This window comes from Rhodnius prolixus, unplaced genomic scaffold (genome assembly GCF_049639745.1).
Source record: "Rhodnius prolixus isolate KJV_2025 unplaced genomic scaffold, Rpr scaffold_11, whole genome shotgun sequence".
Taxonomy (NCBI): Eukaryota; Metazoa; Arthropoda; class Insecta; order Hemiptera; family Reduviidae; genus Rhodnius; species Rhodnius prolixus.
This window is the reverse complement of record NW_027411625.1, coordinates 9,881,517-9,900,489: the sequence shown is the minus strand read 5'-3', so window position 1 is coordinate 9,900,489 and position 18,973 is coordinate 9,881,517. Positions and strand designations below refer to the sequence as shown.

At 34.2% G+C, this 18,973-nt stretch overlaps 1 protein-coding gene across 5 annotated transcripts in view; it reads right to left on the bottom strand.

Annotated features, from left to right (window-relative positions):
• The window catches only part of Lim1 (LIM homeobox 1), a 147,543-nt gene that overhangs the window by 5,629 nt on the left and 122,941 nt on the right, over positions 1-18,973 (bottom strand). For 4 of the 5 annotated variants that reach the window (XM_074138790.1, XM_074138789.1, XM_074138792.1 and 1 more), the window contains exon 6: positions 1,248-1,521. In XM_074138790.1, coding sequence (XP_073994891.1) covers positions 1,248-1,521 — 274 coding nt within the window. The remainder of the gene's footprint in view (positions 1-1,247; positions 1,522-18,973) is intronic. The other variant, XM_074138791.1, reaches the window with a different exon arrangement.

The following is an 18,973-nucleotide window of genomic DNA, read 5'->3' as shown; positions in this document are numbered from 1 at the left end:
TGGCGGTCACCCCTAGACAGCCCTAAAGACTAGTACAGTCATATTTCCATGCGTTAATAATCCGCATACTCAAGTCTGTCAACTTGTAGACATCTGATGGCCAGTAAATCTTGCGCATATCTCTCCAACTTGGTCGGTACTTGGTACCGGCAGAACTGGCCAGTTTAATGATCTTTCACTCATTTCTTCTAGTTTGCCTTTTTTTTTTTTTTTAATTAAAATTAATTTATTTTTACAACCTAGGTTGCGGTTATTATCTAATCAGAAATGAAGATGCACATACCAATGACAACCGCTTATTGTATAGTTTAATGGAAAATTTATGCGTGAAATTAAGCCAAGCGGTTGGCAATTCTTAACGAACGTTTAAACGAAGAGTTTCTCAATGTTATATCACAGAATGCACAATGGATCTCCTTCCACCATTAAAATGTTTCAAATAAAGTAATGAGCAATTTAGACAGCCCACTAAATTGCTACACAATTTTTTTAAATTTGGCGCAAATCGATTAAGTAGAAATCTGCCTTGAATTTCACTCAGGTCAATGCTAAACAATTACGAGCTCTATTGTTGAGTATAATCAAATGTTTTGCATATTTTTGAACATAAAGGATGTTGAGGTTAACACCGGTTGGCTGCAGGATCTGTATGAATTTCAGAACTGCAATTTACGGGTGCAGTTATCTGTCTACATCACCATTACTGTTAAAAGTACTCTCTAAATATTCAAACTGAAATCTTAAGCTGTGCTCTGCGGCATGGGGGCCATTTTACGCCCAAGTCCTGTGCCATACGGCAACCCAGTTTTAATTACTAATAAGGCTGTGCTAGCTAATATCTTTAGAAGAATGGCACAATGGGCCGACAAATTGACAGTTTCGCTGGTAGTCAGACCGGCCTGCATCACATGCATACTGCAATAGATTTAAGATTGTTTGAAGAGATTAGCTTAGTGGTTTGCTTACTGAATCCCCACGAGGAGTTCCCGGATTCGAATCCAGCTGCTGTCGCTTAAGTTTTCTCTTTCTAGGAGCATCTCACTGTCCAGGATGAGAGCTCAACCTATCATTTTGGATTACTAGTAATATTACTGTACTAGTCGTAGGGCATTGACTTTTGAGTAAATATCTATTCATGTTAAGAGAACTGGGACTAACCAGAAAGACGAAACGCCAATTGAACTAAGTTTTGTTAAATAATGAAGCGGAAATCACAGTAAAGTATGAAGAAAGAAGTGTAAGCTCACCAGAAGGATTGAAGGCCTGCGGAGGAGGTGGACCGTGCGGATGGTGGGCAGGAAAGAACTCATGGTGAAAGCCTTGCGGACCTGGATAACCAAATTCGAACTTAGCTTCCGACCCGAAATATGGAAAACCAGGAGGTGGATCGTCCAATCCGCCAGGACTCAGGTTCATTGGAAAGCCGCGCATCTTGCGAGAGCCGCCGAAGAATGGTCCTCTGCCCATCGATGTCAGCTGTTTCAGTCGCCTCTCTTTGCTTCGCTTATTCTGAAACCAAACCTGTAAAAATAAAAATTAACAAGAAAACCAAACAATTTTTCAGGAAAAAAAATGTTAAAAAAAAATAAACATATATTTCCTCTACAATTGACAAACATAATTTTGATAAATCACAAGTCCCGGGCTAATCAGAGTAACATGTGGCTAAGTTAGGTGCTAAGTCAGTTCGGAGAAGAATAAAAATAAATCTACTTTTTAATTTGAACCAATTCGTCAACTCTGAAATAGCAAAAGTAAAGTTATAGATTATTTTGGCACAGTAATTACTTACACACTTTTAGAATTTCAACTAAGGTTCTGGCTGGATTTAATAAGCGAAATTCAAATTAAAATAATTTAATATTTTGTGTAAAACCTTATTATACGAGTATATGGCAGATACATAGGCGCAATATCTTATTTCAACTATTTGAAACATTTCGTTATTGAGTTTGGTTGGAAACATAGTACCCAGAAACAGACTTATAAAAGTCCAATCTTTAAAAAATACTATTTCATATCTAAAATGTTCATTTCTTCGTGAAATCCAGTGTAATCTACACGAGTACGTCAAACTAGTAGAGAGAGAATTTAATATTGCTAGAATTTTTCATTTATTATTGAAATATTCAAATATATTTGTATAACTGAATTGATTCTATGGATAATTATAAAAATTAAGTTAATTTCTGAGTTAATTTTATACATGTATTATAATGATGATAATTATTATGGTTTTTATGTTATTTGATTACTTTAATTTTGTTAGTTGCGTTAAGTTGTTTTCTAGCATTTTATTTCATTTCTAAATTTATATTGAATATTGTTTATTTTGCACCTTATTTTCATTTGTATCTGTAGCATGTATTCTACAATGTATGGATTAGTAGAAGAAATTAAAATAATGCTGTTGAAAGAAGCGTGACTTTCTCAAGAATCCCAAAACAATCAATAATTTCTAAGAAAAAGTTTTAAATAAAAGTGATGTGCCTAACATATACAATATTCAAGTTGAATGAAGTATTTTGGCCACTGGCCTAGGGAAGTTATAGAAAAAAATAGAAAAAGCCAATTCTGAACAATTGCATTTTCGGTGGGTTATAATAATTTTTTTAAACTTTTTGTTTTGTTTTTGGCTACATATTCCACACTTGCATATGCAGCTGAATTGAATAATATACTAAAACTATGCTTCTGAGGAGACTCTTCTATTAAATACCATATAATACATGACAAACTAAGGGAAACTAAACAAAATAAAGGATAGATCTCAATATACTATATAGAGGTAAATTAAACAACATAACCTTAAAGTAAGTACTTAATATGTGTAGCAACTAACAAATAACTTTTACAAGTACAAACAAACAACTAACCTGTAAATAGAAAAATAAAGCAAACTAAATAATTTTGTGTTCATTAATTTATCTGTTCAAAACAAAACTAACTCTTTACAAAAAAAACTTCTGAGACCGATCTGGAATTAATGGAACCGAATTGTGAGGCTTCGCGAAACCCTCATAACATTCAGTGAATCCAGTCCTTCCAATCTAAGAGTCCTTCGCCATATTGCCAATGCTCCCTATGGCTGCATAAATGTAGATATATAATGATTATTGACAAAGTTTGGTATAATAATTAGTCTTTTAGCAATTCTGAAAGAGTAATGAGTGTAGCACTCTCTTGTGAAATTTATTTCAGAGCTAAGTAATGTACGGTTTTAGCAACATGTAATGTTTATGAGGATGTTTCTGAAATGGCGGAAAAAATTATAAAATTGTAACTCTGAGAATTATAGTGAGAAAAAGGTCTTGTGAGTGTTCCATGCACTATAGTGGAAACGTCATCTCCAACAACTTTCATTAACCTTGGATGAATAACTGAATGTATGTATGAAGTCTTTAAAGAACCTCATAACGTTTATTTAATGTGACAGAGAATAGCAAAACTTTATCTTAGCTGCAGCAGAAGGTGTAATTGTTGCAAATAGCCTATCTCTCCTCACGAAAGGGGCCTCGAGTTTGTGCCGAGCGCAGTGACAGGCCACAGTCTGACCACCTCGCATGCAGCAGACTGGCGTGCAGTATTGGTCGCGGCGAGCACGCATGCTCACAGACCCCCACCGAGCCTCCCTCCGTAATGGCGACCTCTGGCAGGCTACCCAATGATCGTGCCCCGAGCCCCGTGTCTACCTACTACACAAGTACAGCAGTATTGCATTCACTCGTACCTACACTGAGACACACCTACACTGACACACGATACATTACAGCCTACTACTGCCGTTTCAATGTTATCAAACCTTAATAATTATTGCTTCATTCATTATCCAAAAACTACAATCCAGAAATGGTATTTTGTGGGGAGCCTAAAGCTACCCCTTGGCGCTGCGATCCTACAAGGACCCGAATCGTCTCGGTCACTCTTCTTCCATTTCTCTTCCATATGAGCTTTTCTTCGACAGCTACTCACTCCCAGTTCTCTAATCTCTGCAGCCATCTTAAGCGAGGTCTGCTTCTTTCAATCAGTCTTTTGGGAGCCCACCGGAAACCTTCCTCATGGCCTATGCTCTTCTTAGCCATTTCAGCTGGCACTTCTACAGCAGATCTAGTTCACCAAACTTCTGGCACAGATCCCGATTCTCTAGTTTCCATTCTTAAAACTTTGAGGATAATGGTTTCTGGTGTTTCAGCTGCCTCTTCGTTCTAAAGACATAATCTAGAAACAACGTTCCATCCATTCTTTCCGCTATGTCTGTATTTTTCCATTACAGACGTGCTTACTACCTTTGTGCCACAATGGTCGTGGCTTCTATTTCTTCAAAAAAAAAAAAACAACCAACGCCACTTTTGACCTTGCAGTCATGAGCAAATCGTCTGCATAAATGAAATAAACCTGGGACATAATCTTTTTCTTAATTAACACTAATTATACAGATAATCCTTTTTACGATAGTTTGTATAAAATTATCTATTTCAAAGAAAATAACATTTCTGTTCACATTTGACAGAATAAGATTAATTTGTCAATTAAAAGTCTCCCTCTCCAAATAATTCATTTATATTTCAGTAAAAGTACCAAGAAAATAGAAGGACAGCGGCTTTTGCAATGTTTAATACCTAACTTTAAAGGCGAAGATCTACACTAATTTGAATCTTCAAAATAATAAGAACAGCAAACTAACAATTCGTATTTCTTTATAGAAAAATTTTGAATGAATTTTATGTTATTTTGTTACATAAATCCTAAATAAGGCTGAAGCTAAGTGGTATTCGCATTGATAATGATTTTGCTTCAATCAGTAAATATTATGGATAGAAAATGAAGTTAATTATAGCAATAAACACAAACATTAGTATTATCTATTAGTTGGTTCCTTAATTAATTCTAAGGAAAACGGAAGTTTTGTTTGTTTTGTGCAAAATAAATTGTATTAATAATTATTTGTAAAACTTTAATAATGACTATTTTGTAAATATTTTACTGAATGTAAGATTTCTCATTTCCTTACTTTTCTAGGAAAGACTTTAGACTTAAGTATTTCTTTAATATTGCTCTGTTTCCTTGTAAACAAACAATCAGTGATAAGGATTTAGTTTGTTTTGGTTGTTTATTGTACTTATACGGATACGGATTGAGTTTGTTTTTACACTTTCTTTTAAGCTATTTATAAGAAAATGTATTGTAATTGTGCAGATTTTTGATTTTAAGATTTCACCAGTTTTGAAGTACCCCTAGAGCACGAAAAGTATCAGAAAGTTGAAATTTGTATATTATCTCTTATAGGTATTATCAAATGCTGCCACAATCAGGTTTTTTTATGAAATTACCACTTTAATAAATCGTTTTTTCATTTTTTTTTTTTTTAAAGTTTTAATCGAAAAATGCCCAAAAGATTGTTTGTTTGTTTTTAAACTGGTACTAATTTTATGTTCATACATTTGTATTTGTATTTATAACTTTTATTTGAGACATTTTTTTAAAAAGTTAATATGAAAAGGGTTTTGTTGATTACCCGTAAAATCTTATTTCTCTGTAATATACGGTCCTATCTCTTGTGTACTTTTCGGAGAGAGTTGGGAGTAGAGGGTTTAAATTAAATGTATCGCTCAAATTTGAAGAAATTCTCGCACACGGTTTTCGCAACCTAATATTTCACGAATAGTTATTATTTAAAATTTGAGGAATTCCTTAGATTTGCTTAGAAATGTGGCTCCTCATTTATTCGTAAAGCACGTAATTTAATATGGTTTATAATTAATAAATAGAAATAGAAATTGAGAGAACAAAAAATGTGTACAATTTTTTTTTAAGTAACAAAAGTATATAAATAGATAATTGGTCTATAAAAGACAATCAAAAACAAAGTAAAAGATATTTGAATAAATAATTTTATAGCCCAGGAATAACAAAAAAACTGATGTGAATAAACAAGACTATCTCTTGCTGCAATGCGCTTAATGAAATTTCGTGCAACGATTTGTGCGAAGAAAACGCAAAATTTATTCAGTAAGTTGATAGTTTCGCTCAACCGAAATTTGAAGATAGGTTCTGACCCAATTTTTGAAGAAAACACAAGTTAGAACTTGAAGAAGTAGTAAGAGAAACTCTTGTGAGTGTGAACACTAGATTTGATTTAGTTTAGTTAGCCTAGAGCCGTGTAATTGTTGCCATGCCAGTGAGTTAGTCTGGAGCGTGCTTGCAGGCAGGCTCCAATCTCCTATCCCAATTATCCTAATCACATCTAATGACAAATCGTTCTGTGTGTCCCCTATGTAATGATCCTAGGACGGCGACTAATGCTCTTAGTCCCATCTAACCCGTTCTGTTTCACCATCTAGCAATAGCTGAACAATTTAATACTAACCTGAGAAGAATTAATAAGCTGGATACACCTAATATCTTGCCATTACGTTAATAACTGTATCATCAACCGGTGAAATAACGCCTCCACGATGGAAGGATTCACTAAAAAAGTAAACTACTACATACTGGAAGGAACGTGGTCATCAACAGTGATGCTAAATGATCAAATAAAACATATACTGTTTTAATAATAGAGCAGGTCTGTGTCAACTTTTTTTTTTTAACCAAAAAGGGTCCCTCGCAAATTGCTCGAATGGTGGAGCTGGCCACACAATTAGTGAAGTTTTTAAATTTCAAAAAAAAAGATTTCTCTTTTAGTTTCTCTGAAATATATTTAGGTTTAACCAGTGGGGCAATCAGCCTCGTCAATCCGGAACAAAAAAGACACTATAAATGTGACGCACTATTTTATAACAATTATGAAAACGGGTTTTTTCCCTAAATTTGATGGTTCCAAAGGTTTTTTTGAGGTGATATAAGTAATATGTAGGATTGTTACATTATTCTAGATAATTACTAGTATAGATATTTCTCTAGCAGTATCAGGTATTCAACCTCGATACAATTTTGGTATTTAAATTTCATAGTAGTTTTGGTTAATGAAGTAAAATTTATTTTTAAAACGTGTTCATAATTTCTTGTATTGGACTCAATCCTGAAGTCTACTTGGGAATAATCCATAAATCTTGTTACTAAAAAACATAAATTCATTGTTTTTTTGAGACTGTCCAGTTGGTGACTGAATTTAATGAGGTGGTATGCGTAAGTTGAGTCTGTTTTGTTGTATTTTTAAGAACGGATGTATTCTTCGTAACAATCTTTAATTTTTCACCCACTTTAATCAATATAAATGCTAGGACAGACTAGTTTTTAAAGTCCGCTGTTGCGATAAGGGTTTGTTAGTTTCAATTTGTACACTAATTAACGCGGTTTTGAAGCTCAGACATTGGAACACCTAACGATGGACGCTGGAATGGCAGTAACATTACTGTCATAGTTTGAAAGAAGAATACGTAAAAACACTTAGCGAAACTAAACAAGTATAATCTCATATTAACTTAAGCGGATAAAGGCAACTCTGCGGTAATTTGAACACACTCTATGTTAACAAACCGATTTCATAATCAAAAACGGACTTAAGAACTGCACGACAACACGAGTCCAACAGTAAATCAAGACAGTTATAAAAACAGCCACCTTTATCATACCTAAAAATGGAGTACTCAAATACGTATCCATCACAGTACCTAACCTGAGAACAGTTCCCAAACTTTACAAATAAAAAATACACAACTTATTATCCACTTATTGAAAGACTCGAGAACTAACATTCTCATCACGCCTCATATCCCTCGACATTACAAACACTTCTACCCTGTCAGAGACTCTTTAAATATTATAAAACAGAAACTAACAGACAAAAACACACTACAATATATTGACCAACTGATAGTTCTAACCCAAACTGAAACTACCTTCAAACCATTATCTTAGATTACTTTAGATTTAACAATAACTTTTACCTTGCTAATGACAAATTAGAAATAGGACGCACTCCCCAATTGACAATATTGTCTGAAACTTTTATGCGACATGAACGTGTTCGACAATTGAAGGTCAAATTCGGTGTAACATTTTAAGCACATTATGTAGACGACACACTACGATTACTACTCAAACATATCTTGGTTTTACTAATATGAGAACGATAAAAACTCTTAACTTCCTGGATATCTCACTTAATATAAGAAACAACAACTTAGAATTCGGAATATTCAGAAAGCCCACGTCCACTGACACTATTATACACAACAGTTCCTACCATCCTATTCAACATAAACTAGTCGCTCTCAGACACCTGACAGATTGAACACTAAACCTCTTGTACTGACCAACTATGAGTGAGAACTCGGAACAAATAACAGGTAATACCACCAACATTATTAATAAATTACTTAAGTACAAACAAACATGGCCAAAATCAAAGCCAAAACAATAACCCAACCAACATACTATTCGCCACTTTAACGTCAAACGTGAACGAGTCACACAAACTATAAAACTTAACCAAGAAACAGCGCTTACGACCAACAAAAAACTGGGAAACAGTGCACAAATCGAAACTAACAACCCTTATGACAACAGCGGTATTTACAAATCTAGTTTGTCTAGACCGGTGTTTCCCAACGTGGGGCCCACGCCCCCCAGGGGGGCAATTTGATAGTTAAGGGGAGAAATTCGAAAATGGACTCGACACGACTTTAACCCTTTCGCTCCGGGCCATTTAAATGCAATGCTAGATATCGGTGCCAAATTTAACAAAAAAAGCAAATTCTTAAATAATTGCGGTAAATAATTATTAGGTATAATTCCGTTTGATGAGACCAAAATATCAACTGGGTGATTGGCGTCGTCAAGTAAACTTCGTCCGGGGTTCACCGCGGAGCGTGCAGTCTGCCGCAGGGAACCCCGGACATTTTAAAAACTCGCTAAACAGCGCAGTTGTTGGCACTTAATTGGCCCATCGCTGCATATCAAATATGCAGTATCAAGAAGAACTCGCAGAATTGCAAAATGATGAGTCAGTTAAAACTTTATTTAATATAAAAGGAGCGAAAGGAAAGGAATGGTGGGCATGGCTTTGTGAGGAAACAGAAATCAAATACCTAAATTCAACCAAATGTGCAAGAAAACTATTGCTACCGTTTCCATCTTCATTTTTAGCTGAAGGTGGATTTAGTGCTGTAAATGATTTACTGGTAAAAAAAAAGAAATCGGCTGGATATAACATAACGTGGAGACTTGAGACTGCAGCTAACCAAATTGGAACCTTATATAAAATCTCTGTGCAGCAAGCATCAAGCGCAAGGATCTCACTAAATTAAAATAATAAATTAATATAGAAAAATCTGTATTAAAATTATTTGGAATTTGAATTTCAGTTTTTCATTATATGTTTTGAAATTTTACTTACTGTGTTTTGTTAACAATTTCAGAGTGATTTCTTCCTAGAACCTATCATTTATGTTTCCTAAGTGAACGAATCAATTTTTTAATGTTAAAAATTATTTATGTTACATAGGGGGGCATGAAAATTTTATAAAGGTTAAGGTGGGGCATGACACAAAAAAGGTTGGGAAACACTGGTCTAGACTATGATAGTACCTATATTGAGAAAAATCCAAGACAGATATACAAAGAACACATCCGCTTGTACAAAGACAACTTACACAAAACTTTATCAAACACAGTGATCTAACTGGACAGTTTCCACTTTTTTTTTTTTTTTTAGAATAGATATCTAACCCTTTTTAAGGAAAATACTGCTTAAAAGAAAGAATAAGATTGTTCTTGAATCAGGTTTTTGCTACATAAGACGTAATAAATAGAAAAACAGGAAATTATTGCGATTTGTACGACCTATTCCTGTGATTTTCGGAGAAACATTAAGCGCATGTTTCATATTAAATTTCTCGTTTTGTTCTTTACAAGTATTACTTTGTATTAAGTGAATCTTTAAATACAATTGAAGAGCTTGGTGCAAAAAGGAGTTATCTGCAGTTTTTCAAAATTTTTAGTAGGGACAAAAAATTAAATATGCTTTAAGATGTATTCCTTATGTTGTGTCTGCTGTAAGGATTAGTTAATATATTGTGATGGGGTCATTTGGGGCTGTTTTGAACTTTCTAGGGCAATTTTTAAGCTTGCTATAAGCAAAAGTTATTTTGCAGCTAACTCTTTTTTTTTGCACCAAAATCATAATTTTCAGTAAAACTTGAGTTCATATTAAGTACTTTAGTCAACAAGATTTCTTGTTTTTGAGCTCTTAAGTGGCATTTTGTGTCTTGTCGAAGCGAATGTTAGATATATTATTATGTCTGTCAAAAAGAAAAATAATAATATCTACCTAATATAAACATTAAATAAACCTAATATACAAATTTTTGTTTGATTGATTGCGTCATCTTTTCTGTTTGGAGCAAAAGAAAGTTATCTGCAGTAGAAAACTCATTTTTGCTCCAAATCTAACCTAGGTTAGAGAATAAGTAATAATAAACGAGTCTGCATAAAGACTCGTTTATGCACCAAAAGATTGTAGAATTGAACGTACAATAGGGGGCGCCACTAAACACATTTTCTGAAAAAAAATGTAGATAACTCCTTTTTGCACCAATCACTTCAATTATACTGATAAAATGAAACTAAACAATTCTTGTAACTATAAAAATGCTACTTGTAAGTAGTTTTATGTTGTTCTTTGTTCCTTATTTGTAAACTGTTTGGGTTCTGCAAGAGCCACAATAGATCTATTGGGACGCGGTAGGCCGCCCTACTATAATCTAGAGTTCTGCAAGGAAAATATCACGTGAAATGTGTTCTGAAAAAAATTGAGATCCATTGTATTACAGTAAGTGAAACACGAGTGTTAACCTCCATCTTTTTTTTTTTAATGTTTATTATAAAGTGTTAATTACATTGTTTATTTGTTTATTTTTTTGTAAGCTTGGCACTGACTTCAGACAGGCGGCTTCCTCTAGCTGCGAGTCAGCCAGCAAGATCTCTAAACGTGCTGGTAACATAATAACTATATGTTTTTGGGGCAAGAATACGGGAGTAGTTGTGGCCTCAGGCAATGCGAGACAGTATATTACGTTAGAGACATGTCACTATAGTTGAGCAGGACCGCTTGTCATCGGTGACAGCCTGTCAACTGTCTAGCGACGCTACTTTATTACTAAAGCTGCCATTCTCCGCCAGTTGCTTCCGTTCATTAGCGCCTGTACGCTTCATCTCACACCGAAATGAGAAAGCCAACTAGTTTGGCTGGGTGTGCCTTGGCCCCCAACACTGCCGTAGAGCGGCCGCGTCACCTGGGCTCTATTTAGCTGCTCGCAACCGTACACCAACACATTGATACAAATCAACCAGTATGGCCGTACATGCTCATATCTGTGAGGGTACGAAGACTATACAGGCATAGCTTCCTTATTTGGCCCCAAGGCTTAGCCGTATAAAAATATTGTTTGAAAAAGGAAACATTGTCGCCTTTTAAAAGGTGAAGTATGCAAATTTTGATTGAATATAAATAATTTTTTATCACTATTTTACGAATAAACGAAAACTGAACGTTTAAGAATTATAAAACTAAGGATTCAAGATTGGCGAGGAATCGGTCAAATAAAAAACAAACTCGTCTTTTTGCCAACGTTTCGACAAATATATTGTCTTCTTCAGGGCCTGGATATTACAAATACAAAACAATTTACAGAGTCAGTAACATAGAAAATCAGTAAAAATCAGTAATACAAAAATAAACAGTAAAATACAATAAATTCTTTATAATTATTGAAAGGTGGCTATGCGGGTTAATTGAGTTACAGAAACTAAGAGCCCTCAACCCGCATAGCCACTAAAGAATTTAGTGTATTTTGCTGTTTTTGTATTACTGATTTTTACTGTTTTTTCTATGTTACTGACTCTGTAAATTGTTTTGTATTTGTAATATCCACGCCCTGAAGAAGACAATATATTTGTCGAAACGTTGGCAAAAAGACGAGTTGTTGTTTTTATAAGACCGATTCCTCGCCAATCTTGAAAACTGAACGTTTAAGAATTATACCAAAGCTGACGGTTTTTCATAGCCTACTGCACATGCGCAGTTGTCTAAATTTTTGTTGTATTTACTGCTTGATTGACTTGAAGCTCTGAGGGCTAGCCTTTTTTGACTTCCTTTGAGGCGCGCATTGAGTTTAATCACACTGTTATTTAGGACCACCATTAAAACCGTCCGGTAGGACAGTTGTAAAAGGGTTGATCGTAAAATACTTATTTTTAAACTGTTAAGTTTTTGATAAGGAGATTTAGAAAAACTTATTCGTCTGCTCCATACAAGCGTAACCGTTCATTTTCTTGCTGCATTTGTGTGAAACACACACATTTCACGTGACATTTTTCTTGCAGAACCCTAGATTCTAGTAGGGCGGCCTACCGCGACCCAATAGATCTATTGTGGCTCTTGCAGAACCCTAACAGTTTACCTAAATCAGAAGAACTAAGTAATAAGGAACAAGGAACAACATAAAACTACTTACAAATAGCATTTTTATAGTTACAAGAATTGTTTAGTTTCATTTTATCAGTATAATTGTATTTTACTTTGATTAGGGGATTTGAAGATATCAAATTTGAAATTGCTGCGTTTAAGAGTTATGCTGACTACAGAACAATTTATGAAAACCACTTCTTTGGATACAGAATTCCTCAAAACGGATATTTCGAGTAACAACTCAAAATTAACATGATCGCATTTTGTAAGAGAAATTAAAGTAACACTAATTTTATTTTAAACGTATATTTAAATGCACTATCGTTGGTACTCTATACCAAATATAATTTTTTTGCGAACATCCGTTTTTCTAATTATAAGTAAATCAATTTTTTAAAAAACACTACTTTTCATCATGAGGGAGGTTTCATTATGTTTATTACCGTGGAAAACGCTAAATTGAAAATCCAACTCGTTTGCATATATTTAATATTACAAGAAGTAAGAATCGGAATAAGTTTATATTAAAAGAATATTCGAAGTTTAAGTTTAGTTGCCTTTAGATTTCGAAAAGTAATCAATAGTGAGCCAGCAATAAATTAATTCTAAAATATACGTATTGGAATCGTAAATTCTTAGCGCCATTTACTTCATGAATTTATGAATATAAAATAGGCGATTATGTATCTATTACTATAATAGGACAGTAAGCCTGCTTATTTACTAATTAAGGATTTAGGTGCCACTTGTCCTGCTTCGTCAAGATTTATTCCTAAGTTTACTTTTTTTTTTTCTTACTTCTAGTAACAAGATGTATTGAAATCGTGCCAAATTTTCATAAGTTCTAGTTTTCAGCGTAAATAAATACGAGTAATGAGCGGAAAAATACAGTATTTACATTTTCTTACTGCCAACATTACATTTCTAAAATGGAAAATGTATACTTGCTAATTATTGGAGAATTAATGAACTCCTCGTATCGCAATAAGTACATCGATGGTTAATTTGATCTGTCACATAGGCTTCTTTATTAAAAAAAAAAAAATACTTAATCGAGTTATACGTTGAATTGGATAAACTTGAAAGTTTGTATCGTTTTAAAATACTTGGTTTACGTCAACAAAAATCCACCCAAAATATAAAAGTTTCTACAATCCCGTATTTTAGCTAGAAAATAAAGTGTCCAATTCTGAGTTTTCTCTGAAAATATCTCTATTTAGGTCCCCTGAATCAGAGAAAAAAATAAATTTCATCTATTTGTGTATCTATTGTAAATCAAAAGAAAAAAATCTAATCAAAGTCCAAATTTGATATTTAGGTGCAAACAGATTGGTGCCACTAATAAAAGTTTTGAACAAAATCATCTGACTACTGAAAATACAATTTTATGTTTTTGACACTTTTTACACACTTTGTGAGTTAAAAGATTGGCAATAATTGTTGGATAAAGTGGTGTGAGAGATCGCTGTAGATTGTGCACATTCAGGTTAGCGCAAAGGTACATTAGTAAGATGAAAAAACAAATGCCAGTTTTCAGTCGTGATACATTTATTTTGCCGAGCTTTCGACCTAGGGACTAGGTCATCTTCAGGCCTGTGGAACATATTGACAGATTGTTCAAAAATGATTCTATTAAAATTAATATGTATAATATAACGAAATTTTTACAAAAATTATTTACCTAGTTTACAAAGTAATATTTTTTACATTTCAGGGTTGGTGTGGCTTCTGTCTTTTCTGTTAATGGACTGAGTGTGATCGGTCTGTGTGTGCTATGTGTTAGGTTGTGTGGAAGTCAGTGTTGCCAATTGTCTAAGTATTTTGTAGTAAGTTTGCGTATATGTTGTTTAAATTGTTCGTGTCTGTTTTCTGTCTTAGATATGTTTATCATTTCTAGCACTTTCCTATTTTGTGTGATGATTTAAATCAGAAACCAAAACACACAAAATTATATTATAAAGTTATATTATTCATATTCATTTTAATAGAATCATTGTTAACAATCTGTAAACATGTTCCTCAGCCCTGAAGATGACCTAGTCCCTAGGTCGAAAGCTTGGCAGAATACGAGGGTCGTTTGAAAAATCCGTGCAAAGTCAGAGAGATAGCACTACTGGCGCGTATCGAGGTTATGTTTAGTTAGTAGCATCTCTTGGAAGAACACACACCAAGTTTCAGCCAGATCGGTCTATTTCTTTGTGTTTGGCATTCGTTTGAATCGAGGAAGTCGAGTGATTTTCAAAAAATGGACGAAAAAGAATTTCGTGTGTTGATTAAACACTACTTTATGAAAGGCAAAACGCCTCAGGAGACTAAAGAGAAGCTTGATAAACATTATGGTGACTCTGCACCTTCGATTAGAACAGTTTATAAGTGGTTTCAAAATTTTCGGAGTGGCCATATGGGCACAAGTGACGCTGAACGTTCTGGACGCCCTGTTGAGGTTACTACTCCAGAAATCATTGATGAAATCCATGATATGGTGATGGATTGCAGAAGAGTGAAGGTGCGTGAGATTGCTAGTGCTGTGGGCATCTCGAATGAACGGGTACATAATATTTTGCATCAACATTTGGACATGACAAAGCTATCCGCAAGATGGGTGCCGCGATTGCTCACGCTTGACCAAAAACATCGTGTGAAGTGTTGCAAGGACGGTTTGCAGCTGTTCCAGAAGAATCCGCAGGACTTTAAGCGTCGTTTCGTCACTGTGGATGAAACATGGATACATCACTACACTCCTGAGACCAAAGAACAATCTAAACAATGGGTTACCAAGGGGGAATCTGCGCCAAAAAAGGCGAAGACCGTTCCTTCGGCCGGAAAGATTATGGCGACTGTCTTTTGGGATTCGCAAGGAATAATCCTCATCGACTATCTGGAAAAGGGTAAAACTATTACAGGTGCATATTATTCATCGTTATTGGACCGTTTGAAAACCGAGCTGCAAGAAAAACGCCCACGATTGGCCCACAAAAAAGTCCTTTTCCATCACGACAACGCACCAGCTCACACCTCAGCAGTTGTGGTCGCAAAATTAATGGAAATAGGGTTCCAACTCGTTTCACATCCCCCCTATTCTCCAGACTTGGCTCCCTCGGACTACTATTTGTTCTCCAATATGAAGAAATGGCTGGCGGGAAAAAGATTTTATTCAAACGAGGAGGTGATTGCAGAAACGAATGGCTATTTTTCAGACTTGGACAAATCCTATTATTCGGAAGGGATCAACAAACTAGAGCAGCGTTGGACGAAGTGTATAAGCCTAAAAGGAGACTATGTTGAAAAATAAAAAAGGTTTACCACAAAAAATTAAGTAGTTTTTATTTTTGCACGGACTTTTCAAACGACCCTCGTAAATGTATCCTGACTGAAATGGCAATTATTTTTTCATCCTATTGAAACTATGAATCAGCCACCAAAATAAAGGAACAACAAGTACATTAATGTTACAACAGTAAAAAAAAATGAACAATGAAAATTAAAAATTTCAGTAAAAAAATGTATAAATTACTATATTGTGAGTTGTAGGAACAGAAAATTGAGTGTTCACAATTTTTTTTGTATATATATATTTTTTTTAATGAATTAAATATGTTGTGCATCCGTGGAAGTAGTTAAAAAGAAGAGATTTCAGATTTGTAGGGGGTTTAAGAAACGTAGCATTGGTGTGGAACTAACCGCAACGTCTAGAGTAGAGTCGTACAACAACTAGAGTCCCTCCTCAGTGTGTATGCGGCTGCAATTTGAATAATTACAGTTGATGACAGGTAATTATCGCACGGTGCGGTAAATCAGTAGGTAATGCGGCGATTAGAGCGGCCAGCTAATAGGCGATCCAACTTTTTTTGGCCTTCTGAGAAAAGCCCATATTCCCAACCAGTGCGCAGATACGGAGACCCTCGTCTTGCAATTGTTACAGTGGAAATCCAACCGGACGCTAAACAGGAAGTAATTCCTTATAAACAATGCCACCATAATCGTGTAAACATAATTGTTCTAATCTTACAACGTCACAAACTCCTTACAAAGAAAAAAAAGTTTAATGCAAATCGTTGCCGTCGTTGTGAAGAAAAAAATCTTTAAAACAATCGATTCAATTTAAAGTAAAACTTATCGATAAACAACATTTCGAATAAAAAGTAAATCCTTAGTTTCAGATAGAGTTGGCCTCCTAAAATAGGATAGGTTTGCAATTTTTTTTTTTTTCAATAATGGCTAGTCTGCATTCCTTTGGACTACGCATTCTATAGACATGCACTTTTTCCTCTTGCACAATTCCGAATGCAGCACATTTTAGAATTATCTTTTAACTTTTTATAACTTCTATTCAAAACATAAAGGTAAATTTATTTACTCGTATTTGTTTTTAACTAGCATCATTACACCGCTCTCAAAAGGGCCACTTCAATACAATTTACAGTTCTACCAACTAATATATATTGGTAATCAACAAAAATAATATAGTTTTTGGATTTCCCCGTTTTACCCCTAAACACTTTCTATATAAAAGAACCTCCGTCTAACGGACACTCTACATAGCGACCGCGGACATTGATTTTGGGGAACGAATGTTTCACCTCCCACCAACGACCACCTTATTATTAAAAGTTCCTTTGACGCGGTGATCAAAACAATTATCCCCTCTCAAGTTTTTGTTTTTTTTTTCTGGTTTTTCCTAAAGTTTCCTACATAAGCTCCATACATTTTGTACCATTTTAATCATTTTTCAATATTACTTTGGACGAACAATATTACTTTTTCCCGATATGTCTCTCAAACGATAGCGGTTAACTCTAGAAGAGAAAATAAATGTGTTGGAAGATTTTGCAAAAACCAAATCGAGCCATTGTCAACTTGTCGAAAGGTTTGTTCTATTTTTCTAATAATAGATGATAGTATGATGATAATTTTACCATAAATTATTATTGTTATGAATAAATGTGATGATTATTATAAAAATTATTAATTAAGTCAATAATATGGTAGTTTTTTGATAATTTTTTTGGATAATTAAGAAAAACTTGATGCATATCATATAGATAAATAATTATGCACGTTTTTAAATCTATTAATAATAAACAATTTTTAAATAGATGTTTGGAACAAAAAACCCATATTTTTTCATTATGAAACTTGCCTACCTCCTTCTAACGACCACCTCCAAATAGCGGCCACTTTGCTTTCCCCCGCCAGTGTCCGTTATTGAGAGGTTCGACTGTAAATATCATTTCTTTTTGGTGAATTGTAACTTTATGTAAAAGATGGAAATTAAAGAGGCATCTTCTAATCTATAAATAAATAAAAGTAAAAATAATAGTTATACCAAATGCACTAATAAAATGCCTATTATAAAAAAAAAGGTTAACCAAAAGTGCGATTTTAGAGAACATGCGGCAGGCCGCTTGGAATGGAAACAGTAAAATCTGACAGTTCGACCTGAGGTAGATGACAAAAAATGTATTTTTAATGACAAAGTTAAGATTACTAAAGCAGTATTATTACAACAAAGCTTTCCCATCACTTCCGGAAAATTTTCAAGATACAAAACGAAAATGGCGGGCTAATTACTTAACACAATAAACATTTTATTTTTTTGGCGAGAGGGGGGATCATCCTTCTGTAAGCAATGATGTAACTTCGGAATGCCTATCGATGTAATACCTAAATTGGAAGGCGGCTTCCAGGATGTTTATGATAGCGTTAGTTATAACTGAACGATTGTGAACAAAATTCTGTATTAGTATAGATCGGATCGATCTACAGAAAATCGAATCTACCAATTCGATTGGTCCATTCGAACTACAGAAATTATAATAAGAGTAAGAAGTGTGTGTTCACAGCTGATTTACTTTATACAGTTGGTCTTGGTTGGTTACAGAGCGTTTTAGCGTCTGAGACCCTCCAGCCACTGTAATAGCTTTATACTAGTGTTTTTACAAACAGTTCTTTTTGTTAGTCATAGATTTAAAGGAATGTTTGGAGCGGCTAGAATATTTAGGTGGTTATTTCCTTCTCAGTTCTAATATCCCTGCGGCATTGTCTCTATGTATATTACAATTCTTGACACTAAACCAATCTTCGAATCATAGAGGCACTTCTATATCTTCTCTTAATTTATTTATATTTTTTTACCACGGCATAAACAAAAATGAAATTAATATTCTCATTGTTAATTGGTGCCTTGCTATCGTTTAAATATTTTAAAAATTGAATATACACCTGAAGTAGAAGTTTACTGGGAACCCTTAGGCCGTTAAAAGTGAGCAAAATATGAACAGGATGTACTACTAGACAATTAAGTGTTAGTTCAAAGGAAATACCACAATTACAGCATTTCTACTATTTATTACTCTTCTTAAAATGAATTATTTTAATCGAACAGGTTTCCGTTTCTGTGTTTGTAATTCAGAAAAAACATCTTTCAAGAGAAAAATTGGTTTTAGTCTTACTTTTTTCTCTCTATTAGAAGTTTACAGGGTGAACCAGTAAGTATTGTCCATAGGCCTACTGTGTGTAGCACATCTAAAGTGGAGTTCAATGACGTATTGGCCAACTTCA